The sequence below is a fragment of the Drosophila ficusphila genome, unplaced genomic scaffold, assembly GCF_018152265.1.
Source record: "Drosophila ficusphila isolate 14025-0441.05 unplaced genomic scaffold, ASM1815226v1 contig_412, whole genome shotgun sequence".
NCBI classification, from domain to species: Eukaryota; Metazoa; Arthropoda; class Insecta; order Diptera; family Drosophilidae; genus Drosophila; species Drosophila ficusphila.
In genome coordinates this window covers 5860719-5886762 of record NW_025064326.1, presented here as the reverse complement: position 1 = coordinate 5886762, position 26044 = coordinate 5860719, and the positions used below count along the sequence as shown (strand labels likewise).

The window sequence follows — 26044 nt, the reverse complement described above, 5'->3', positions numbered from 1 at the left end:
ACTTCAGTAAGAAAACATAAATCTCTTTGCAATATGCTTTTTAATAACTTTTGTCTTATACAAAAATAAAAGAATTTAATTTTTTTAAGAACAACTAATTGAATTGTTTACATTCATAACCTTAGTTTTGTTTTTAGTGTGGAGATGGTCTTTAATCGATTATCCAAGGCCTGCTGATCGGTTTCTCCTTCGGTTGGCAGATCCTCAAGCCTTTCATTTTCCGCCAGCAGCGTTTTCCGGGTATCATATGGACTAATGGTCACTTCACCCTCCTCCCGGTCTTCCTCCTCCAGCTCCTCGTCACTGTACTCGTGTGACAACCCATTGCCATTCACGGCTCCACCATTGGTCACTGGGGCATCTCCTTTGGCTGCCGAGGAGTGCCTTGAAGCAGAATCCGCCGCAATCAGCAGCGATTTCACAAATTCACCACAAATCAGGCTCATGGCAGGCATCGTGTGGGCGGACAGATTGACAAACTGTAATAAAGAAAAAAAAAACATTAATTGACATTGACCTTGCTGAAGTTCAAAATTGTGTTAGTAGTGACTGTGATGCCCGATTTTCGGGTGCCAAAATGACTAGACTAAATTTTGTAATCTACCTGTTTAAATAGTACAAAACAAACAGTTGCTTAGATTTTTAGCAAGGTATTATTATATAAAGCCAAGTTATTATTAAAGATTTTTCCTAAATATTCTATTATAAAATATTTTAAGACTCCCGTACAAACATAAATAAAGCTAAATACGCAACACTATTCAGAGGCGTCCGCACTTAATACTATTCGGATTTTTTTGGGTGTCGAGATTGCGGTTCAAGTTCAGCGCTGGACAATAGTAATCACATGATAATATTTCGGTTTCTGTTTTGTCATTGCTGAGCGTCTTTTAAATGCGTCGAGTGCCGCGTCTCTATTAACCTTCGCGCATGCGCTTTTTGCCCGTGGATATTGTTGATCCATTTTATTGCAAACTAAACGAAATCGGTAAAAACAATCCAAGTGCAAACATGTCTGTCAATTTGTTGAGTGGCAATTTCCAAAATATAATTGTTTTTCCCTGGAGAAGACACTAACTGATGACTCAATGTGATTCAGTTGCGATAAGTCAGAATACAGAATTGAATTCATTTTCTGCAACCGACTAAAACCAGTATAAACCCTCGAAAAATATTGTAATTGGCGAAAGTAATTATGGCAAGTACAATATTGCACGTAGCAACAACAGTGTCGGGAAAATTTACCACAGCGAACAAAGCGATTTTAATTATTGGCCCAGCGTAATCGAGTATTATTGGGGAAAACTAAAGTGTCACGAGCACGCAACGGAAAATGCTCGCCACACGCATAAACAATAAATTGGGGGGACAATGGCTGGGTGGAAAAAGGGGGAGAATTCCGCTCTATAGCACAGTGACAATTTAAATAAGAGGACCTCACAGAGGAAAATGGAAAAGAAAAGGAAATGGAAATAGAAATATATTCCAGATAAGTTTTAATTATGCCTTCTTATATAATAAATACCCAAAAGCCCAATGAATATTAATGGTTAAAAATTGTATAAGCCTAAGCAATCTCAGTTTCCCTTTCCTTTTTTTTAACTAAACCTTTAGCTTTCTATCCCACTGTGCAGCGGTGGGCGGCGGTGCGCTTGCACCAGCCCCTCGTTGTCCATTCACAATGAGCGCTGGCAAGTGCACAAGCCACAAGACCAAAGAGCACAAGAGAGCGTGCTCTGCCCGCAAAAATAATAACAAAACGAAGAATTGCGGAGAGCGGAAGCCCCATGCCCGAACCCCAATGCCCGTGCCGAAGTGCAAATCCGAAGCCGAAGTCTGGAGCTGCGAGTATAAATTGCCGAGAGTCGCGGCTCCAGCTCAACATTTTACCGTTGTGTTTCGCAGCAACAACCGTTAGCCGGAAAACAGAGAGCCGGAAGCGCGTGCCGCTAAAGTTTACGGAAATAAAGGCGGACAAAAGTTCATCCTCTCCTGCAACTGACAAAGTGCCAAAATCCAGATTAAACGATTTACGACCCAATAAAAAAATACAAACAAACTACATTTTGCACAGTGCAGTGTGCAGTCGAAGAACTCTAAAGAAAAGAACTTTCCTCGCCCGCATTTCGGATCCGGAAAATCGGAAAATGTGGCCCAACTTTGTAGCCGTCATTTCCCTGCTGTGCCTTGCATTCTTTGCTTGGGCAAAAGCTGGACCTGTGCCAATTGTGAATGAGGTGAGTGGATGACACGGAAAAGGAGTACAAGTACAGCAGGGGGCACGAATTTGGGGCAATGACTTCACTAGCACACCAAAATAAAATGGCTGCCAGCTGCAGTGTGCAGGAAGTGCAAACTCGCTAATTAAAAGTGGGCGTCGAGTATCGCGAGAAAAACAAAGTGCACTCTTAATTAAAAGATTGCTTTCGAATTGAAAACAGCGGGGGAATATAACCATAAAAGGGGAAATATTATACAGGAAGTATAGCTTTAGTCATACCAATTAACATAAATTTGAATTCGAATTCCAGACCCTACTTTTACAATTTTTAAAGATTTAAAAAGAAAATACAACTCGCGTTAAGCGCTATGTTCTTTAGCTCAACTATTTTATATTTAGACCCTATATTTGTATACTGTTTTAAAAATTCCAAATTTGTTCCTAAACGGATCAGTTCAAGGTTTCTTAATAAATATACGACTATTGTCAAAACGTGAAGCTCGCTACTACACCTGGTTAGACCTACATCATTTCAAAACATTAATAACCTTATTGCCCTTATACAATTAAAATTTGTAAAATAACAAACCTTGTTTGTCGCACACGTTTGCGGCGGGTGTACTTAATCTCTTCAACTAAATATAGATGGAAGGCAAAGCTTTCGTTTCAATGATCAGCAAAACTTCCTATAGGCGACAGCCGTTTATATAATATTCCATATGGAACCTACCACTTATCAATGCCCATGAAGACTTGACCCTTGATAGAATAAACAAAGTAATTATTTAAGTATAAAAATAACTGATTACTGGAATGATCTTTGGAAAGGAATACCCCCAAATTGGAGGAGTCAAGTTCAGCTGATTACTTGAATATTATACAATATTTTTGGATTATCATCTTCTCACTTTCTTAAGGAATCATGTGATAACACATATCCAGCTCTATAATTTCACCACGCGCAGACCTATCCCAAAATCCTTAACTACAAGATACTAAACAGCAGATTATATAGTTGCTAAGCTGATATAACTCACATGATTTGCACACGTCCTAAGCTAAGACACAATTGAAAGGCGGATCCAAAAATAAAACACGCTTTGGAAAAACTGCGTTATAAATCTCAATGGCAATTATTCAAATTGAGTTGAACGCCAGTTGGGCGCAGACAGAAAAACACAAAAGAACTGCAAAACTAAAAAATATAAGGGACAAAAGATAGTGACGACAAAACGAAGCGACGTCAGAGTTTTTAAGATTTTAGATATAACCAACAAGAAACCTCTTTCATACAACACCTTCTTTAAAAAGCACTGCATTTGAATCTTCTTAGCACTTGGTAGTTTTTAATTAACTTAAAATGTTCGAATTTTATCGCTTTTTTAGCACCAACAACTGATGCCCAAGGTTCCCCAATGGCACTGTCTACGCTACTTTAAGCACGATGTCCTGATGATGCGTCGCTGTCGCCATCTGCGAGTCCCTACGGCGCCGCGACTGGGCGATGTCCTCAAGCGCAAGAAGAAATAGTATCCGGCCCATAGACAATCACCGTCAATACTCAAAACGACTGAGCAACAAGATCAATTGAATTTGATGTTTTTAAAGGATTTCTAAACCAGACCAAAGCTAAACCAAATATATACCAATTATTATATTACTTCTGAACTAATAATAAGTCTAACCAATTGTACTTCATAGATATGTAAGATTTCAATAAAACGACTAAAAGAACTCTAAACGAATTTATATGTATCTGCATACAATTGGAAACTACAATTTGACCAGTTAATGTGCTTAATAAGAGATCATTCGAAAAGTGTATATAACTTTAACCAAGCTAACCGCATAAAATAAACGAATAAATAAAGCTTACCGCATTGACGGCACTATGTTCTCCTCCTCTCACGATCAAAGGGCCACTCTTGTCCAGAGTTTCAGTAGAAACTGGCTGTTTCTTTGTCACGTGGATGCCGAATGTCGCGTGCTTCAGGATATTTTCCGTGGCGTCGGTCTGGGCAAAACTTATCGGTGCTGGCGCATCATCCGATGGACTCTGACCCGGTAACGCCAAGTACGCAATCTCCTGCGAGTGTGTTAGCATCAGCAGCGTGGATTGTGCCTGCCAGTCCACATTGATGGAGCTCTGCTTCGGCTGCCTCCTGGGCAACCAAGCTAATCCATGGGTTTTCGGCAGATTACTGCGCTGATACAGAGGCAACGGAACATTTGGTTGGAAAACGTGCACTAAATCATAAAAAGTAATGCAAATTAATTAGCGGGTCACAAGGTTAATTGGAAATTCAAATAAACTCACATTCATCATTTTTTGTTATGACAGCCATTAGATTGGTGAGCGGATCAAAGGCCAGTTGCCGGACGGACAACTTTAAGCCCGCCTGCAGACGCAGAGTCAGTAAATTCCAGATTAGAACCCTTGACTCGGTGCAGACCGCCACTAGATGAGCCTGATCCCCGGCTCCGAATTGCACTTGTGAAATCTGCGCCAATCCCTGCAGAGGCGCCGCCTTGGCGGGAATTCTCTTTGCATTCTGGTTAACTTTGCCACTGACATTCTGCTTGGTTTTGATCTTTTCCTCCTTTTTAGGTTTACTGCTCTCGTCCAGCTTGAGAACGCTGAACAGAGACATAACATCCTCCGGTACAAGGTCCTCGAAGTTCTGTCGCCTTTTACACAAATCACCAAGTCGCTGTTTGGCTTTATAACGATGTCGCGTGTGCAGGCGATGCAGCCGAGCGTCCAGTTTTCGAAGTCTCAACTTTGTTGTTTGTGGAACCACGGCCTTTTGTTGTAGGTGCTCCATTAACCGATTCCGATGGGCATGAGGTATCGCGCATTCGACTCCAAAACGACGCAGCAGTTGCAATTTCTGATGTAAACCAAGTTCGGACATTTTCATTATGTATTTGAATACGGATTCCTTTCTGGTATCTTCCGGTTGGTTCACAAGCTTTGCATTGGCAGGAGGACCCACTATTAAATCCTTGGCCTGCTGAATCAATTTTTCATCATTGCTATTTAACAAAGTCTTCAGCAGAGCCCACAACTGCTGCCTTTGCTGGGTTAGTTCTTTCCTGGCTCCATTCAAAGGTGATTGTGCTAATCTCAGCTGCGCTTTGGATATCACACCGTCTAAGCCAGGAGGACAGCTCAGAGTTTGCAAAGGCAATCGCGGATTCCGGGTATCGTACAGCGCCAAAATGTTGCCGAAACCAACCGCCAAAAGTGAGCCATCCTGCGAGAAACAAAGCGAGCCGATGGGCAGATTCCTGTAGCTCGTCTGCGCCAGGCAACTCCACATGATGCCCCGCCTATAGATGTTCTCAGAGTCTGTAAGGCCCCATATCTTGATTACGTTGTCCTCGCCAGCAGTGGCACATTGTAAATTATCCACTTGGAACTGATTGGAGAAGATTATTGCCTTAAAACCATGTTCGTGAGGCAATTCAATCTCTGTGTTAAGAATGTAACTGCAAGAAAAAATGAAACAATTATTAATTTTACAAAGTATGGTTTCCTTAATATTCATACCTCTGTAACTTTTCATTAAACTGCCAAAACTTAAGACGCACTTCGGCAAAGTTCTCCAGATCATTGTACACCTCTCCGGTAGCCATCCAGTTGATATTGAAGGCTGCCCGTGTAATTCGCGTATTGTAGATGATGTGGTTTGCTTCCTCACTGAGCACATTGTTGTCCACCACACGAAGCTGGGAAGAATATACATCTCAATTAACATGCAGCGTTGCCAAGAATTAAATGTGGACTTACGTTATACAGCATACTCTTGGTGTACGCCGAATAGAACTGCAAATGTCCTGTTCTGCCATTTAGCACTAGAGTGTTGGTTCTTGGATTTAGGCGTAAACCCAAAGGGAACTTGGCGTTGCCAGTCTTATCCTTAGTCTCGTACGTAAAGTGCTGGACAGTAGATTTGATAATGCTATTGCTGCCACTCAACAGCTGAATGGCATTGTCCTCCGTGCAAACCAGGACATTCTCATTGTCGTTGCTGACCACAATGTGTCGGATAACACTGGCCATTCTGGGCAGATACTTCCGGCTCTCGGGATTGGCCAATGACCATTTTACTAGAACGCACTCATGTCCTCCGCTATATATGCTCACACCGGAGGGCGAGAAAGCCAAGCTGGTCACCTCCGTGTGATGCCAGTGGAAAAGCGTGTTGGTCATTGTCTCTCGGTTCTCAAAATCCCGCCACACGAAGATCTTGCCTTCGGAATCGGCGGTGGCAGCTACCATTTCGCAGGGACTCATTTGCACACGAGTGATTACATTTTGGTTGGCACTCTTGTAGCGACAGAATTTCCAAGTCTCATAGTTAAGGAAGTAAATGTAGAATCCCTGGGCTAAAATAATGTACTTGAACTGACCCTTTCCCACGTCCACGAGGGGAGTACGCACTCTGTAAAGATTGAATATAATATTAGATTGATTTTATACGGTGCTTGAAATTTTAAAGATGGAAACGCACTTGAGTTTAAGTCCACAATTGACATTGACAGTTTCGCCCGTACTTGTGTTAACCACAAACCAGTGGACTTGGTCTCCACTTTTCTTTTTTGTGGTGACGAAGGCGCAGGCTGTGTCGCCACCTTTATACAGATTCATCAGGTGGCAGGTTAAAACTGTGGTTTCCCCAGATCCCAGATTCAGGGAAACGGTTTTCTTGAGGACACCCGCTCGCCAATTCCACCGCACCAGTTCCCCAGTACTCGTGCACCCGATCAGGAGTTCCGGTTGCTTCAGATCCAATTCCAAACTGATCAGTGGCGCCGTAGCGTCATCCAAAACCCGGGTGAGTTCTCCCGTGCTGGTAGCATATACCTGCACCTTTGTCAAACATCGCACGAACATAAATCTGTAACGAGCAGATCGGATTATAAAAAATATAACAATATATTATCGTTTTTGCACTAACCTTCCATCGGGCGAAAAGACAGGCGCATGTTCCACGATGTTGCCGCCCGCCAGAAACTGCAGCTCCAATCGGTCTTCGTCGTCGAAATTCATGGCTGCCCTGTTCTTGACTCGATGATCTGGTTGTCTTCAGTGCTGTCGCACTGTCGTTAAAAACGAATTTCACTTAATTTACAAGTGTTAAACCACTCTTTGTGGATTATTTCCCTGTGAAATTCAACCACATCGATGCACGTGTAGCGCAGTGTGCCCGGTTTCTGGGCGCCAAAATAATATACCTACAAGAAATACTAAAATATACTAGTTAGTTTGTCGGGTCTCTCTTTGGATATTTGAATATTAAGATTTCAAAATAAAATTTACGATTAGTTCTGTAATATTAATAAGCTATAAAAATCTGTTTTCATGCCTAAGCTGTAATTGCAATCATGTTACAGTTTCATATTGGTTTTCTTAAAAAATTGTAGTTCGGACCCTTAAAAAATACCAGGCCTCCAAGAACAGTTCACCGGTTCACTGGTTCCTTTAGTTAAGAACCCATCGCTGCAGCCCTGGCACATGTGAAAAGGCTGCGCTGCATAAAAATAAATTTGTTAATGGATTTATTCCGGCCCCAGAATCGTGCCACTACCACATCAGCTAGCTAGGCGACAGGACTTGACCAGGACAAACTCCGGAAAACTCAAACGCCAAAACAAGAGGGCCTCACAACAGGGAATAATGCCAAGCAAACTCAGTAGCACAACAACAACTGCTGACATGTGCAACGTAGCATGGAAAAGGGGGATTTTCAGGGACTACTTGCGGGCAAGTGGTCCCAGGACATGGATGACCTTACTGCTAGTAATGATCCTCTTCGTCAGCTCCTTGGCAGCTGAACCTCTGAAAGTTATATACGCCGTTAACGCTGGCGGGGACGAGCACACTGACCTAAATGGCATTCAATACGATGCAGATCCTCTTAAAGGCATTGGAATCGCCTCGGACTACGGCAAACACCTCCTGATGATCGGTCGGGTACAGGAACAGGACGAGGTGCTCTACAGAACCGAAAGGTATCACACCACCACTTTTGGCTACGATTTACCCAGCGATGGTGACGGAGATTACGCTTTGATAATGAAGTTCTGCGAAGTCTACTTCGATGCGCCGCAAAAGAAGGTTTTCGATGTGCTTCTCAACCGAAAGCACACGGTAGTCCGTCAGCTGGACATCTACAATGAGGTTGGCAGAGGCTCGGCTCACGACGAGATTGTGTACTTCAAGATCAACAATGGTCGATTAAACTACGAGGGCGAGGTGTCCGATGTGCGGAATGGTCGGCTGCGATTGGACTTCATCAAGGGAGCACTGGATAATCCGAAGATCAATGCCTTTGCTCTGCTGAAAGGAGACGTTTCCCAGTTGCCCCGACTTCATGGCACGGAGGCGAGTCAAAGAATCAAGCCGGAGGGAAAGCAGACACCGGAACAGAAACAAGGAAGTCAGGCGGAGAAGGTGGTGCGCAGCCAGCGGGAGGACATAGATGAGGATGACGAGGATCTTGACGATGAGGAGTTCGAGGAGGAGCTGCCCGAGCAGCAGCAAAACGATCAGCTGAGCAATGAGCAGCAAGCCCAGCAATCGCCGGACTCGAAAAAATCGTACAGTGGGCCACGTCAGCCGAATCCGTATTCAATGGACGACTCTTCGATCCTGCTGCCGGTTTTCATCGCCATCGGAGCCTTTATACCGCTGCTGTTCTGCCTCTGCAAGCTGTGATCCCGATCCGTTGCCCACCACACAACGATCTCGGCCTGCGTTGATTTCCTGCTTTGTGATTTTGTGATTTTGATAAAAGACTTAATTGTATACTTATCTTTTAGTTCGTACGTTAGGCATACCTTAGAGATCAATTACCTCGATCCCAGAACGCGCAGCTCTCTATCGCCCTGTACTTTCCATATTTGATAAGCCTTCCGTTTTTTGTGTTCCTTTCTTTTGACCACTGCCGTCATAGGCTCGGTACTTAATCGTTGAGTCACTTGATTTTTAAATTCCCGGAATGGTTAATCGCTCGACTCGGGAGATTTGCGCACAAATTTTAAGCGGTTTTCTGAACAGTTTTCGCTTGAAAACTGTTAGTTTTGAATGAACTTGAATAAAATAAACCTTGTTTGTTATTAAACAGCATGTTTGTTATCATTTTTCTGGTACAACAATACAATTTTACATTGTTCGAATACCTTATATAATTTTTTTTATAATTATTAAGTTCATAAATTTTCAGCCAGTGCACAACTAGTTCATTTTGCAAACCGATATCCTTTCTATCGAAGGATAATCGGTGAGCGTGTCATCCCTGGCGGATGTCCTGCTGGGGCTGGAAAAGCTGGCGTCTCGCGGAAAATTCAGTCATCAGCGCGTGTCCATCGAATCGGCAGTGAAAATGTGCCAGCGGCGGTTCTTCAGCAGCAAGTACACCAGTTTCCACAAAAATCACATCAAGTTGTTTGCCGTTTACATGAAAACGGCAAATTTGATGCAAAACTTCAATGTGCTGAAGCGTTCGCTGTAAGCGCCGCTGCCTCTGCCGCGGTCGACGTCGCAGCCGCCGCCTTCTCCCCCGCAAAAAAAAATAAAATAAATTTAAGTTCGGGCTGTGTGTGTTAGTGTATTCAAAATAATGCTTATTTAAAAGCAAATTCCGTTAACGCTTAACCAACAAATCTGAAATGTCTGAAAAGAAAACCCGAAATCTGGTGAAAATCCTCGATAAGAAATATAACAATTACAATTCAATTTAGGTGTGTCTACTTAAATAACGGTAAGTTTCTTTTTCTCTTACATAATAAAAGGAAATCAAATTTAGGTGTTTTTGATTGATACGTTATTGCATAATAACGGAGCCACAAGTTAGGTATGATATTTACCGACTTTTCGTCTGTCCTTTAGTCGGAATTTGACTTTGCCAAAAGCCATAAATCCTTCGGAAAAAACGTTCTGTCATCAGGTGCAGGAAAAAAAGTACCACGCTCTCTTTACTACTCTCTTTCTCCCGCTCCCGATTTACCGTTACACTCTCTCCCACGCGCTTACAAAAAATCGGCAAACAGATGTTTTTGGGGCTCTCCTGTGCGCATGTAACGGTGCCTACGCTAAACAAAAACAAATTGTCTATGCCGACGCCATTTTTACGTCACTGCCGCTGCTGCAACTCGTAACAATAACAAAAACAATAACAACTGCATCCAGCTCTCAAAAGCAGGCAACGATTCATGCATGCTCCCTGTGTGCGAGTGTGCGTGTGTGTAGGAGTTTTATATAATGCAAAAAGAACCGCAAGCTCTTTGTTTTTGTCGTTACTGTTCATTCTGATGTATAATGATTTTGTTCCTTCATGTGGACAAAAAAATATTTTCAACTTTATGGGTCCTTCAAAAGTTGACCTTGCCCATTGTGTATTTTAAAGCCGTGTAAGCAGTCAGACTTCCTGCAAGGTTTCCATCACGAGATCTTTTGTTTAAACCAAAAAGAAAATAAAACCTAATTATTCTCTATCCTAAGACAACAAAACTTTAAGGCTTAAATAATGAACAGATAAAAATAAAATAAATTAATATTATATGTTAATTTTTGTATTCCATCCAATTCTTTATTACGAGTTTTCTAACTGGAAATCTTTACCATCAACATGTTATTTTTAGATTGTTTATTTATTGACAATATAATATAGTATATGTCAGTCTCAAAATATAATCGGTCATTTATCCAAAATATTTGATAATTTATGATAAATGTAGTCAAGCGCTATGCACCCTGACAAATGGATTTTACTGTAGTATGCATTATTGGATTTTTGGCTCCAATTTCGCTGCGGCAAAGCAATAACTATTGTCCGCTCGTCACGCCCCAAAAAAGTGTGATTTTGCTTTTTTTTTATTTTGCCTGATTTACTGTACTGCTGCGTAGCTGTGTCCTTTGTCCTTCGACCATGGTCATTGCAAATGTGTTATATGTAATAAAATTGTTGTATTCCATTTCCCATGGTCTTCTATCTGTCTGATGGCTGGTGGAGGAGGAGATGGAGGAGCTGTCTGATTTGCTATTTCGGTTCGTCCTGCGGCGTGTCCTTGGGAAAAGCATTGGGCTTACATAATAGCCGGCGGCGGCGATGAGAAAGCTTCGGGGGTTGCTGGGCGTTATTATTATTATTGCTATGTTTTTCAGCTGAAAGTTTAAGCCGCACACACGCACTCAACGTTCAAGTCTAATGAACCTGAAACAGGACTATAGACTTCAATAGCTTCAGCGCTCTTCAGCGACCAGCTTTTCGGAAAACTTTGACGGTTTTCTGTTTACGGCCTTTTGTTTGTTTGCAAATGACTTTGCGGATTGCCTTTATGTGTTATCAAAGCCTTTAATATCCCCATTGTAGGTTTTAAGTTGTAAATAATTTTGTTAATGAGTTTTCTTTTAAAACAATATTTTGCCGTACGTTCGTTTTACAATATTAATATTAAAAGATTTTTTTAAATAAAGAAATATTGTTCGCTTTCTTTTATAAAATAAATCAAAATACTTATTATAGCCAACGTTATGTTCCCAGACTTCCATGCCGTAAAACTCCCTAATGAATTATTTATAACATTCCAGATTCGCTAACAATTTATTAAGCACGTAGAAACTACGTACCCAGAAAAGTTATTTTAATAATTTATTAGCACAAAAATTGACTTCCACCGTAAAGGAATATTCTCTTGTTACTTCCCAGATTCCCATACAATTAAAGAGCGCAAAGCCAAACTAAACTGAATTATTTTGCTATTGTCAGCTCAGAAAATCATTTGCGATATTAAAGCATACACTGAAAAAAGCGGAAAATCACAATTTCATTTCATCATTTCCAACAGTGTGTTTTATAGACATTTATCTCTGTGTAATCGCGGCCCTCTCTGTGGTTTTAGTGTGTTAAATTGTATTCTTTCCCTTCATAAAATCCTCGTTAGGAGCATCCAATCAAGGCAACAGACAACGCAGTTTCGCAAAATGAACCCCATCGTAAGGATTCAATTACGTGCACTTAGCTGCAGTCGTTCAAGTACAAGGATAATGTATACGCCACAGTCTCTTCTAGTGTTTCGGACCGAAGATAAAAGAGCTGCACCCACGCCTTCAGCTGCCAGCTGTGGATCGATAATATGGAAATGCCACGATATTGAAATGTTTGCACTGAAAGTGCCGCACACACTCACATGCTCCGTGCCCTTTGCAATTATCAAGGAATTACCATCGTGTTGTTATCCTTGCACACAGGACTTGGCTGGCAGTCGTGTTATGCCACCAAAAAAAAATCAATTTCATTGCGGGATTCTCCTTTTTCCCGGCCATTTGTGGTCGCCTTCACTTGCCCTGCTCCCTCAATTATTTATTTCAATTAACTGCACAAAAGTGGGTAGGAATGCAAGAAAATTGCTAACGATATCCATTCGAATTTAAGCATGTCCTTTCATTTAAGTTTGTGTGTCATGGGGTATAAGCTTCTGTGGATATGGATTATTTAAGACGAGGATGGGTTTATTGCGTTTTAAGGAAAACTACGTTACCAAAATAAATAACATGTTTTTGTTTACAGAATTTTATACCGAATATGGAGTTTGAAAAAAAAAACCTAGAAAAACCAATTTAAAAAAGATGTCTATTATAACTTAGTTATACGTATTTAAGGTGTCATCGAAAACACTTGGTTATTTGCATATTTGTCATATATTAAATAGTTTTTTTTAGTTTTATGTTGATTTTTTCTTCTTCTTTCCATCCCCTCCCCTACTTTTACCCTAACAGCTGTTAAACTAGTGTGGGTGGTGGCTAACAGACCGACGCTCTGTTAACAGCTGGAACACCGCTGTTATCGGGCCGATTTCGGTTTCTCCGCTCTTTCAAATATATATTTTCCTACAATTCTCGCATTCAGTTCTCAGCTGCGGAGCGCGCAGCAGTTTTATTTTCCGACTCGGTCGCGGAAATTCGATTTTCCATTTCGAGCGGGACTATTTATTTGAGAATTATTCCGAAAACGTTTTGGGAAAACTATTTGAATATGTAAATCGAAGCGAAAGCAAGCTGTGTATTTCCCTTATTTCGAGATGTCGTGTGTTTTTATGGTGTGTGAAAAAAATTTGTGCGCCTTCAGCCGTCAATAAATATTAATGTCGTTGGTCGGGCATACATTAGAAATCATTATTTATTGCACACGTCTGCAGTGCGAATCAAAACAAAATCGGAAGCGGAGAGAGGAAGTGAGCGGAAAGGAGAGAGTGGGCGCTAGAGAGTGCGAAAAATAGTGGAAAAGAAAGAGCAGCTGCCGGCAAATTTGTTACGGAAAGGAAAACGAAGGAAGAACAAGAAAAACGTGCGTAAATTGTTAAAATAATGTGAAGGGAAAAAGATATTTATTATTTTTTGTTAGTTGAAAATAAAAATTTTAACATTTTTCATATACATGACTTGAATTATCTACAAATGTACAAATATATGTATCTTAAAGATACTTTTCTCAATGTACATAGATACATACATAGGTACTTGTTGAAAAATATTGTTTGCGACTTTATACAAACATACCTATGTATTTTTCGGGTATTAATAGACCTTTATATTTTTCTCGTTTCCAACGACAGCATTTTTCCTCTATTATTTATTTTTTATGTTTTTCAAAAGTGCACTTGAGTTTATTTTGGTATTTTGCCGGCTCAGTCACTTCCCCTGTTTTCACTTCTCCATTCGCTCTGCTCTACTTATTTGTTCCCGTTTCGCATTCCGAAATACCCATGTGTACATGTGTATAAATATGGTACATAAAAACATTTGTAATTGTTGCTTTCTGGTCTACATATTTTGTTGTTGCCAACCTGATAACATGAAACAGCATGGCAACATATACAAATTTGATGCCTCACGCTTTGCGCCAATCCGATGTTTTTTTCTACTGACTCATCTAATTTTAAAAAGTATTTCCACATCCAAGTATTTCACCCCGAAGAAACTGAATATAGATGAATTTTAGTTCAGATACTTTTGCATGCTGCTGATGTCTGTTTAGTAAGAATATTCCAACCAACTTTTGTGACTTTTTTATTGGGATAAAGGCTAAGAAACACGTTTCTTTCATGTAGCTTCTCTGTTTACTTTCAAACATGCATAAACAAATGTTTAAAGTCGCATGTATATAACGCCTTCAAAAATAAATGTAAACCTTGATATATACATAATTTGCAACACATACCTGTCAAAAAATTTGTTGGTGGAATTAATATGTCAATCAACTAGATTTCGTTATCAATTATCAGCCAATAAATTATGATATGGGTGGGCACAGATATCGCACCGATTTATCTATGAAAATGTGTGTAAGCAGTATACAAATGTTATCTAACGTGTTTCATTAATTATTAAGCCTACATAGGAACTGGTCAGTAGCATTGTTGATATGATATCATTAAATGTGAACTGTGAGCAACAGGTTTAACTATGACACATAGGAAAATTGCTTCTTCGGAAATTTTGTCCAATATTCTGAGTTCAATTAGATACAAAATTCTCCGTAACATATCATTAGCAGTAAATATTACGAAAATGAATGCTCATTTATATTATGCTATCTGATAAATTCTGACATGTTCCTTGAAGCACAACAAAAAATTAGATTTATTGATGAGTCCGCTTCGAAAAACCTTGAACACAATCGATGTAAAATTGTCCTTTGTTATAAACCAAAAAAACTGGCATAGGTTAAATTTATTTTGGCTTGTAATCAGTAGAACAATATCTCAAGTGGTCGGTGGAAATGCCTTTGCCAAAATATTAATTTAAAAACAGAAGGAAAAAAATTGAAAATCGATTTTTAAGCTTTTAATTACATACGTTCATTTTGGCGCTGACCAATTGCCTGAAATATTTTATCAGTGGAGTAATCTTATACAAGGAAAACATTTCTAAGGTAGATAAAAGTTAATGTCATATAAGCAGTAAGCTTTAGTTTATTGGTCAAGTATTTTGATGCGCAATAAATTCCTACTATAAGCTGTGATTTTAAATTTATTGTGACTTATTATTTTTAAAGGTGAACTTAGGCACGTTTAAAGTACAATGAGTATCCCCTAGCTCGACTTCATAGGCGGCGGGAATTATTTTTTATAAACCAATAAATATATTCTTAAAGTATTCAAACCAGTTCCTGTTCTTACCAAAAACGGGGAATTCATGGCGTTATCTTCTATTTTAATAAAATTGTCCTAATGGTCCCCTATTTATATACAAACAAAAAAAAAAAAACAAATAAAACCTTGAACAGAGAATTCCAATGCCATAAGTGATAAAGATTTTTTTTCGGTTTGACCCATCAAACACACTTCTTTGTCCGTCGATAAAACACAGTCCGAAGCTCAGAAATTGGTCGCAACCACAAAATGATGATGACTTATTTTCCGGCTTTTCCTTTTTATTTGCATGTATGTAAATTTACTTTGTAACTTTTTCATGTAAATGTACATTTATTATTTTGTCTGGGTGGCCAAAAAGGTCTGCAAATGACGGAATTCGTCCCACAATGTTCTTCAATAAGATGATGAGGTGAATGAAAAAAGGGTAGTTCCGAATTCCTTGTGTAATGTTGCTTGTGCTGGGCCAAATTGACTTTTGTAATTGAACATGTCAAGTTAAATTAGGTTAAGGATGAAGTATGTAAGCAGAGAATTTTGTGGAAGGGGCAGAAGATGCACAACATTTTAAGAGAATTTTCCGGTTAAAGAATATGTTAAGGCAGAGAACAATTTGTTTAAAGAAAAGCGAAAAACTAAATCTTTGAAGTAGCTTTTACTTAAAAGAATACACTTGTACATCACAGCGATTTATTTAATGTTAATCTAAACTTAACTTTATTTTTTTTTAGTTATTATTTTATTGCTAGTCATGTTAACAGAATTTGCCATGCAAATAAACATCTGTAGAATAAAGTCGTGCCAGCAAATAAACAATTTTCAGCTGACACTGACAACTGACTGCATAATGCCAATATTTATTAAAACCTATCGTGCAATATAACCAATGCAAATATTTTCGATATCTTTTCAAGCTGGTAAACTGATAACAATGATAAAATATGTCATAAACAGTTTGTTGGCCATCTGCTGGCATCCGCTTTCGTATTTAAACTTTAACAACGTAGTAAAATTGAACCACATAGGAAAAGTAATTGAAAACTATTTTTGCCGGAACATGTTCGTTGCCGTGAAAACATTAAACGGATCCAGGAAGGCAGTACAATTCATACAGACCAGACACTGAATTTTTTTTTTTGCTCGTAAACCGTCGTTATTTGAGTTAGCATCGCCGGAATTTCCATAAAACCGTGTATATGGGATAATGAGCATTTAACGATATTTTCCGAGCTAAATTATTTAGGCTGCCAGTTGCACCGATTCAGTTTTCGCTCAAGTTAGCCACAGTCCCCAAGTTTGCGCTTCTGAATAATCACTTTTAACCGGTTCGAGGGGCTTTTGACCAGTTTGAATTCATCCATCTGGCTGACTGGCTGTTGCATTTTTCATAAATCAATTGGCTTTGATTTGTTTATAAATAATTTTGCTCTGCAACTGCATTGGCTTTTCCATTTTCCTCTTCGGAGAATGATATCGATTAGCCGTCGTCGAAAGCGTAACCCCAAAACGTTTGGGGCAAAGTTCAGGAACCTGACAAACAAACAAAGTTTACATTATTGGGTGTCAGTGACAGCTGGAAAAATATATTTACTCACCGATCCTTAAGCAAAAAGTAAATTGGCAAAGAGAAATTGATTTTATTTCTTTGGTTTTTTTGGAAGTCTTTCAATTATAAACCAAATATATTTCTGATAAAACTCATTTCAACGCTTGTGCAGTCTATAGTGCATTACAGAAAATGTATTTATTTGTTTGCCATTTTCCAGGGACCGTAATCATTATAAGTAATATTTTAAAAATTACTTTGTAATGATTACTTATCGATTTTTAATTTTTTTAATCAAGACTAATAATTATTTTTGAGCAAAAAATAAAAATCACAAATAATCATTATTTTTGAGCAAAAAAAATAAAACTCAAAAATAATCATTATTTGTGATTTTTATTTTTTTGCTCAAAAATAAAACTCAACAAGCAACAACTTTTGATTCTTTAAGGATATTACCAATATTGTCCTATGTCCTTATAAAGGGACTTTAGAGCAACAATTGACAACAACAACAACAACAATAAAATGTATTTTACCTGTGTTTGTTGCAATTATTTAATATAAGGTCAACTGTTACATACAGAGCAGCAGCAGCAGATATACACAATTACCAAAACAATGATAATAATGATAATGATAATGATAATCATCATAATGATCAACCAGTAGAACAATTAGGTACATTAATTTTCAATTTATTTTCTTAAATTTTTATTTAATTTTAGGAATAACAATTTTGAGAGCGACTCGCTCGACAAGTTGCACCTTTGGTCGGTTAGCATTATTTTAAGCGCAGAAAAGGCACGCTCTACGCTAACTTGGGTAGCTGGAACCGCAAGCACCACCTTAGCAAGCTGATATAAATTCGGGTACTGAAATTGCTTCTCACTCCAGTACTGCATTATATCAGCGCCTAGGCCGATGGGCTTCGGGCTGTAACTATCAATTTCAGCATATCCTTTAAATAAGTCCTGCTGCCCATCATCGTCAGCTTCCTCTTGGGCATCGACCTCAATGTTACTTAAAAGCGGTTGTTGTCAATTGTTGCTCTAGGGTCCCTTTATAAGGACATAGGACAATATTGGTAATATCCTTAAAGGATCAAAAGTTGTTGCTTGTTGAGTTTTATTTTGAGCGAAAAAATAAAAATCACAAATAATCATTATTTTTGAGTTTTATTTTTTTTGCTCAAAAATAATGATTATTTGTGATTTTTATTTTTTGTGCTCAAACATAATGTTTAACAATAGAAGAATAAATATAAAAATTAAAAATTAAAAATCATCAAGGATATTCATAGTGGATCCTTAAAGGATAAAAACGTGCTAGTCATGCTTGTTCTGTGTTGATTGGAAGTGATTGATTTATTCATTTGAAAATAGCGACAATAATCATTATTTACGGTCCCTGCCATTTTCATATATATTTTCTTCCATATTTTGCTTAAAATCTTTCGAATTTCGGGGACAGACCAACATTTTCTTGGTGGCTGGCCAAAATGTACATCAGCCATTTTCATATACGTATTCCCCATTGGTTATTTTCACAAATATAGTATAGCTCTTTTTAAAAATCTTTTGACCTTTGAAATAAAAATAATTTCCGGTGAATAATAACTTGAACTCTGACCCTGAAAGACTTAAAATCCTTGCCACAAATATTTACTTCTGTGTCGGGAATTAATACCGGCGAAAATAAACAGAAGTTTATGGAGAGCACAAATCGAAAGAGGTTTTGCGGGGGCATCAATCCAATTTTCGTCTATACCCCAAGGTGTAGGAGCTCTGCGGACCCGAGGCATAAAGTAAACTCAAATTAAATATTAACACATTTCGTGGGTGCTCGATGGCACCATGGCAGGCGATGTGCGAAGAAATCAATTAAATCGTTGCGCAATTCGTTCAAGCTCAAGGACTTATGGCTATGGCTGTTGGGTCAACGCTGCCAGAATATATTCAAAACAATTCCCCACAGTGCACAGTGGTTGATTCCATAGGCCAAAAATAAAAAAACAAAAGTTCGAAATTGGTCACTTTTTGTCTTAAAAATATTTCTTAACAGATCAATAAAACGAACAGTATTTTTATTTTCGATCTATTTCTTTCCCTCGCTTTACGAATAGCGAGAGAAGAGAGACAAAGAAAACACTTGATCGTTGCAGTGAACGCAGCTTGAAAATTAGTTCTTACAAAAAAATTTTATTTAAATATTAAATCGAGTCCGATCATCATCAAATAAAATGAATTACGAAAATAAAGGCATGTACTATAAAACTAATTAATTTGTATGTCATTATGTGTTGTGTTATTGTTTTAAAATTAGTGTTTCATTAGTGACCTTTCGAGTGGCAAGTTATTATGTGTACATAGAATTTAGATAAAAAAAAAGTTATGATCCCAGTCTCACCCAATAATGAAACTTGTTTATTAATACTAGTGAGTGTTTTCTTAAACTATGTTTTAAATTTGAGCTGCAACTTTTTGCAACCTTCTGACTTATTCCCTTTTTTGTGTTCGAGCAAATTTTGTGTTTTGTTGTTTTCGTGCATATTTTGTGTTTTATATTATTTTTTTATTTTGTTTGCTTTGTTTTATTTAATTTAGTATATTTTATTTAGTACATATTAAAAGCCTACTATATATTTAAACAATCTTTGTATTTTATTTTTATATTATTAATAATTTATTAATTTAATTAATAAGGGATTTCCGTAGCCTGAAAGTATGCAATTGAATTAATGTTTCAAAATGATGTTTTTTTAATTTTTTAGGGCTTTAACGAATGGTTTTTGCATTTTTTTTAATATTCTTGATAATATTGGATCTATATAGCAGTACAGAAATTTTGAGCTCCATATTCCAACTGGAAGTATTTTTGGCCGCCTTTGCCATACAAGATCAACCAGTGTGCAGTGGTCGAAAACAATGAAAACTTTATGGTGATGTTGCAAAAGTTGAATTTCACTTTTTGTTTATCAAACTTCAAGGAAGTTGCAGTCAGAAGCCATCCTTCTCTAGAGAGAACTTTAGTTTCCCTTAAGTGTCAAACAGTCTGATAAAATAAGACAGGTTATTGCATTGAAAATGTGATAACCATGAAAAGAAAATATTATTTCTTACCACTGTGCCTCTGTAAGGAAATTAATTAGTTCAAACTGTTTTGCACTAATGCCACTTGAGTTTGATTTAGACAGATTTTGTGGGAATTAGGTTAACCGTTCGATTAAAGCCGGTTAGTTGCTCAACTGTTAACGGGTTGTAATTAAAATCACTGAACTTGAAATTTTGTGGGCGCTAATCTAATCGCCACTTGGCACCAGCTTGGGTTTGTGGGAAGTCGAAGGAAATTCAAGACCAATGCCAAGGACAATTGAACATGGACTCGAATGAGGGATAAATCTAAATTGGCCATCAATGTTATGTAATGAGATAGGCGACACTTTTGCGAAAAGCCAACGAGTTCGTAGAAAAAGCAGATTCAGTTGCAGCAGTCAGACAATTCAGGAATCGACTCGTACATTGCCCTCCAAATTATCAGCCTCTAGAATATGACACTTGTGCTGGCCAATTGTTCAATTAAAAATCTTTATCTCCCGCACTCGATAGATAAGCTTTCGCTACTGCTACTAACACGATGTTGCCAATAATACAAATCAGTTCTTATCGGCGACCAACTGGCAGCTCCACTTGTATTTGTTTATGCCACTTTATGGCCATATTTACAATTGGTATTAACTCGCTAATTTCGCATGGCGCTAAGAGCACTGGATCTATCCAGTTCGAAAAACAAATATTGTCTGCATGAAAAGTCCGATAATTTGTTATTGAATCTTTAAATAAACGTTGCCAATTGGGCAAACAATCGCACTCGAATTTAACTGGATTCATTGCAAATAGAATGCAAATTATCAATGGAAATAAACATGAGGTTTTTAACTTTTTATTTACCGACTTAAGATTTGGATTAGGGATAAAGCGAAATCATTTACATTAGTATATAGTATTTATTTAAAGTACATTAGCTTTTTCATAAAAGTTTTGCATAAATCTTATTTTTGCAAAAGAATAAATCATAAATCAAACCTATGAGTTGAAGTTTATATGAAAGTTAATATATAGATTGCCGAAAGTAAATGATTATGCGTATTATAATTGCTAATAAAATAAGTGGACCTATAGAAAATCACGTGCCGCGGGCCACTGATTTTAGCACATTTTTATTTGCAATTGTCCCAAAGAGAGTTCGCCAAAATTCAAAGAGAGTTAACCAGAATCCGATTGGGCGATAAAGGAATAAATATAAATGTGCGATTTTATGGCGTATATATGGTTTTGGCCAGAAGTCTTCATGGTTAGTGAGGTTCGTGGGTTTTAACCAGTTTCGATTGGTTATTGTGGCAGGTCGGTCGACCCCCAGAGAGTGATGATAAAAATAAAGTCAAAAAGAGTTTACTTATATGATACTACTTTTTCCTCTCTCCTTGCAGTTAACAAAACAAAGCTACTAAAAAGCTGACTGGCTTAGTAGAAGGACATTATAGTATGCCAGGATCAAAAAAGTAAATACCAGACAACAATGAGCAATCGCACGGAGCAGGATTACTCCGGTAGTGCCACTCCGGCGCTGCAGCAGCAGATGAATTTGGCTCGCAGAGCCTGCTGGAGGCACAAATCCTCCTTCGGTTCCGAATTTCCCCCCAAAAGCAAAGCTACGGAAAATGCTACAATAGCCACGGAAGCAGCCAGTCGCCTGGAGTTAGTTAATCCCCGGATTGCGAATCAAATCGATGCAGAAGCACCACCACCACCACCGAGAGTTGAAGGCAAAGCAAGAATAGAACCGCAAATGGCAGCCGCAACACGCAACACAATCTGGACATCCGACTGGCGGGGGATACTCGGCAAAAGGATGCTGCTCATCTGCGCCCTCGTCCTGATCCTTGGCCTCGTCCAGGGGCGGCCCAACACGAGTGCCGTGGGCGTGGCCCGGACCACGGATGGCCAGGACACCGCGGATGCAGTCACCCAGCTAAATGTAAGTACGGCAAAAACCGAAATCCGCAATCCAATTGAACGACCATTAAGCCGGGAATTACCGGCACATCCGGTTCGCAACAAAAGCTCTTTGGCTTATTGCAATTACGATGAAACGGTGGGTTTGGCTGGGACTACAGTAGAACTACTTTGATAAGTAGTTTTGAAAGGAAATTTCAACCAAAGTTAGTGCTTAGATGACTGCTTACTCCCTCTTTAAATGACAATCGAACAAGTGTCATAAACTATACTCTTAATTGTAGCAATTAGCAGATAATATCAGATGAAATATCGACATGTTTATGTGGGAGACTTTAAAGCGCAACTGTAGATAAAAACATTAAAGGCTTTTACTGAGCCACTGAAAAGATACTTTTTAAATGATAAAAGCATTGAGGTTTTCACGCTTGTAAATTTTTCTTGTGTTTTTGGGTAATTTATGAACCTTAAGAAGTAAATCAAAAGTGACAAGGTTCTGATAGGAAAACCCATGACCAAACTTATCTAAGAAGTAACCACGTGATTTTCCATCAAGATTCCCATACAAGATTGATTTAATATTTACGTATCTTTGACGTATTTCTAAATATAGAAATCATTAAACCCAATAATAAATACTGAGAAGCCCCAATTAATTAGCAATGATTTGACGTCATTTTGAATGTTCCGTGCGCACAAACGTCTAAGCTCGATTTAGTTTTCTTGACTCATTGATGTTCATTAAATGTCTGACATATATCTAACATTTTAGTCACCTCACTGACCTAGTTCAACATTTTAACCTGAATTTATGTGTAGGAATTGAAATCGCAAAATAAAAAAACCAAAAACATGACACTCGTGCCTTAATGCGTCATGAATAAAATTGATTGTAATTTTCAATGGCGTGTTTCCGAACGTTTAATTGAACCCCTGATGCTCCCAACCAGCCAACCAGGTCTGGATTTTATTTTCCGCAGTTTACACGCCCATGTAAATATTTAATGTTTGCCTTTGCGGATATTGGAAATTTACTTGCACGTCGCATTTATCAATTTTCTACCCACTGTTTGCCAATTATAAACCGCTAATGCCTGAATTATATGTTTCATTCGCTCATCCTTCCTGCCCCAAAAACCAGCTGCCCCAAACTGCGCCCGTGGATGTAAATGTGGATGTGGGTCTGGATCCCACGCCATCGGTGAGATTGCCACGTTCCGAGGCACTGAAATCCAGCGACGAGGATGCGGAGGGCGGCGAGGGTCACAAAATGGAAAGGTATCCCCTATCCAGTGTGGATTTTGCCCGGGTGAAAACGCCGTTCATCATCGGAATCTGGATTTTATCGGCTAGTATAGCCAAAATCGGTGAGTTTAATTAGTTGTTCGAATTACTCCCTCAAAGAGAAAATAGTAATAGTATAAATTGCATTAGATATAATAAGATTTATTGTTTAGGTACTTATTTTGAAGGTAAGGCTTAGTACCTGTACATATTTAATTTTGTCAGCCCTTTTGCTTAGGCTTCACTGTTTAGTCAGCTAAAACTGGCCAATTAGCAAAAATCAAGCCGCTTTAACCTGTGCATAATCAGCGGAAAATGTGGTTTTTCCCCAGAGCCGAATCCTTTTCCTGTGGAAGCGTAGGAGCCTCGGTGTCTCTGCTCCTGGGCGTGGGTGTCTGTTTCGTTTTCCTTGTGCTGTTGCCAGGCAAAATCAATATGGTTTATGTAATTCCTACGACTGCGACGACGACGACGCCATCATGCAGATTTGCGTCAAGTCGGCGACGTAACCGTATGTGTGTGTGGGTGGGTGTTTTGGTTGCGAGTCCTGGCCCGAAGGACGTTGCATAAGCCAGTGATGGATGTGTGCAACAAGCCGCAGGACATGGGGCCTTGACCCTGCCCCCGGAGCAACAATTGGGCTCGAAGGCGTTGCATTAATCATTTACTTTGATTCTCGGCCACTTTCAAGCCTCTCGAGACTTCATTACCAAGGATTTCGGTTCGGGCCTATTTATTTCTGGGGCCCCAATGTCGGCAATTTACCATTGCCAGACAGGTTTATCTGTGGCCCTGCCCGTAACCTTGACTGCAGGCGAGAGAAAATCCATTTCCCCACGAACATCAAGGACGCGTGGCAGGTTTTCTCTTTTTTTTTTTTTTGGTAACATTTCAATTTCTATTTTTGAGTGGGCGAACGCCAGGAATTTTCTGCTGCAATTGGATAAGGGCAGGAAAATAGGCGAACAAAAATGATTGCGAAAGGCAGTTGGCCAAAAACAAACTACTGGGAAGGTCGATTGTAAAACGAGAGGCCTGGCAGTTAATAGGGAAATAAACGTGGAGTGTTTATGGCCAGATAAAAAGCGGAAAGTTTTCAAGACCCGCAACTTTAAAAGCTTTCAGAAGTCAAAATAATAAATTAAAATTCTCAGAATCAGTAAAGCCAACATTTAAAATGCATAATTAGAAATGGATTCGTATCTTCTAACTACTTTAAAAGTTTATAATAAATTAGAGGAGCATCCTATCAGTATTTTAATTAAATTCCAAACACCAAAAATGCAAATTGAGTCCTTAAATTTTTTACGAATACTTCCCCCGCCATTTTTGCTTTGTTTACGAAGCATAATTATCCCTCGCTTTTGGCTGCCCTTGAACCCAAAATATTTTGTTAAACGACTTGGGCAATAAGGCAGAAATTGAGAGGGGAGGAGCGGGTTATAAAGGGCAAAAGGCAAAAGGGTACAAAAACTAGAGAGGGCTCACTATCCAAAAAGCGAAAGTCCCCAGAAATTGCATGCAAATTTGCCATCGTTTCCATCAAGCAAAAATATTTTCGCTTTTATGGCAGGCGTTTCGTAATTAATGGAAATATTTCGGGTTCACCGTCCACAATTTCGTAGCAATTGCGTTGCAGAGAATATTTCGTGTTGATCTGGTAATATATATATTTATATATTTACAATTTCAGGTTTCCATATGACGCCCAAGCTGCATCTAATATTTCCGGAGTCGTGCCTGCTGATTGTGGTGGGCGTGGTCATCGGGGTGGTGCTCTATTTTTGCACCGATGTCGCCGTCTCCCCGCTGACACCGAACACCTTCTTCTTCTATATGCTGCCACCGATTATCCTGGACGCGGGATACTTTATGCCCAATCGATTGTTCTTCGACAACCTGGGCACCATTCTCCTGATGGCGGTGGTCGGCACCATCTTCAACATAGCCACCATCGGTGAGTAGAATAGTACGATAACCCCCATGTAACCCGAGATGGATTCATCGATGCCAGTCCTTCAAGGGGAATTGTCCTGTCGTTTAGTTGATGGCCAGGCAAACAAAGGTGGTCGCCTCGGGTAATCCCATCCATCTATGTCCGTCAACTGGAAAACGGTCAATGGAAGTTGTCGTTTAGATTCATCGAAGAATGTGGGTGGTCAATTTAGTTGTTTGTTTAGGCAGGAGTTTAGTATATGAGCAAACCGAACTAAACTTATTAATGGCAAACAATAATGGCTAATGGAGTCCCAAGGGGTTTCTAATCTATACTAATTTGATATACAGTCCGAAAGTCTTTGTTTTTTTTTCTGAACAAGTAAATATTAAATCTCAAATGAAGTACACTCCCAAGGTAAACAAAACAAACCAGTGAATAGTACTTGTCAAATGGTTGACAATTACAAAAGGTGTCAGCAGCGCCGGCAATTAGACACCTGAAACAGATGAGTAAACAGAAGCTGAATCATCCGTGACATTCATTAAAAAAGCGCCGCCTTTCTGTATCCCCAGATAAATAGAGACAATGTTCAGGGGGGCGTGTATTTACTTTTCACTTCCAATAAATTAGGCAGCACGCGAGGGGCGTGTCGCCGCCCCAACTGGATGACCGCTTAGAAGTGATTTACACAGACTATAACAAAACATGCGATTGATGGGGATGCTGTCGCCGCAAATGTTAGAGTGCTCCAATAACAACGAAAAAAAGGAGGGGAGGGGGATAAAAGGGTGGCAGACGCCACTTAGATGAATGACCGAAACCGCAAACGGACCGCGGGATATACGCTCGAGTTGCCACAGTTTCCCCTCATCCAGAAC

General features: G+C 39.1%; 5 protein-coding genes across 5 annotated transcripts in view; 4 read left to right on the top strand and 1 right to left on the bottom strand.

Moving 5' to 3' along the window:
- Positions 1-21: 21 nt before the first annotated feature.
- LOC108089931 (WD repeat-containing protein 75) lies at positions 22-7433 on the bottom strand. The gene is made up of 7 exons (XM_017188418.2): positions 7186-7433; positions 6739-7125; positions 6015-6669; positions 5775-5953; positions 4539-5713; positions 4098-4468; positions 22-479 (listed from the first exon to the last, which is right to left on the bottom strand). The coding sequence occupies exons 1-7, from the start codon at positions 7275-7277 to the stop codon at positions 114-116; spliced, it is 3225 nt and encodes a 1074-aa protein (XP_017043907.2). The 5' UTR covers positions 7278-7433; the 3' UTR covers positions 22-113.
- On the top strand, positions 1797-4096 carry LOC108089933. Its single transcript, XM_017188420.2, has 2 exons — positions 1797-2237; positions 3608-4096. Exons 1-2 carry the CDS (start codon positions 2148-2150, stop codon positions 3749-3751), a joined length of 234 nt encoding a protein of 77 aa, XP_017043909.1. The 5' UTR covers positions 1797-2147; the 3' UTR covers positions 3752-4096.
- Positions 7434-7729: 296 nt separating the features above from the next.
- Positions 7730-9351, top strand: LOC108089977 (malectin). The gene has a single exon (XM_017188478.1). The coding sequence runs from the start codon at positions 7905-7907 to the stop codon at positions 8943-8945; it is 1041 nt and encodes a 346-aa protein (XP_017043967.1). The 5' UTR covers positions 7730-7904; the 3' UTR covers positions 8946-9351.
- Positions 9352-9533: 182 nt separating this feature from the next.
- LOC122320021 lies at positions 9534-21510 on the top strand. Its single transcript, XM_043207963.1, has 2 exons — positions 9534-9990; positions 21418-21510. The coding sequence occupies exon 1, from the start codon at positions 9613-9615 to the stop codon at positions 9739-9741; it is 129 nt and encodes a 42-aa protein (XP_043063898.1). The 5' UTR covers positions 9534-9612; the 3' UTR covers positions 9742-9990; positions 21418-21510.
- Positions 21507-26044, top strand: part of LOC108089843 (sodium/hydrogen exchanger 3) — a 19502-nt gene continuing 14964 nt past the window's right edge. The window contains 3 exon segments of the mRNA XM_017188268.2: positions 21507-21965; positions 23085-23310; positions 24921-25184. Coding sequence (XP_017043757.2) covers positions 21507-21965; positions 23085-23310; positions 24921-25184 — 949 coding nt within the window.

Bases quoted from the DNA above. Each gene is read 5' to 3' on its own strand.
- LOC122320021 (XM_043207963.1), top strand. From the start codon at position 9,613: ATGTGCCAGCGGCGGTTCTTCAGCAGCAAGTACACCAGTTTCCACAAA.
- LOC108089931 (XM_017188418.2), bottom strand. From the start codon at position 7,277: ATGAATTTCGACGACGAAGACCGATTGGAGCTGCAGTTTCTGGCGGGC. The intron at 7,126-7,185 runs GTTAGTGCAAAA...TGCTCGTTACAG, and splicing joins GTCTTTTCGCCCGATGGAAG to ATTTATGTTCGTGCGATGTT. The intron at 5,954-6,014 runs GTAAGTCCACAT...TATTCTTCCCAG, and splicing joins CCAAGAGTATGCTGTATAAC to CTTCGTGTGGTGGACAACAA.
- LOC108089977 (XM_017188478.1), top strand. From the start codon at position 7,905: ATGCCAAGCAAACTCAGTAGCACAACAACAACTGCTGACATGTGCAAC.
- LOC108089933 (XM_017188420.2), top strand. From the start codon at position 2,148: ATGTGGCCCAACTTTGTAGCCGTCATTTCCCTGCTGTGCCTTGCATTC. The intron at 2,238-3,607 runs GTGAGTGGATGA...TCGCTTTTTTAG, and splicing joins CTGTGCCAATTGTGAATGAG to CACCAACAACTGATGCCCAA.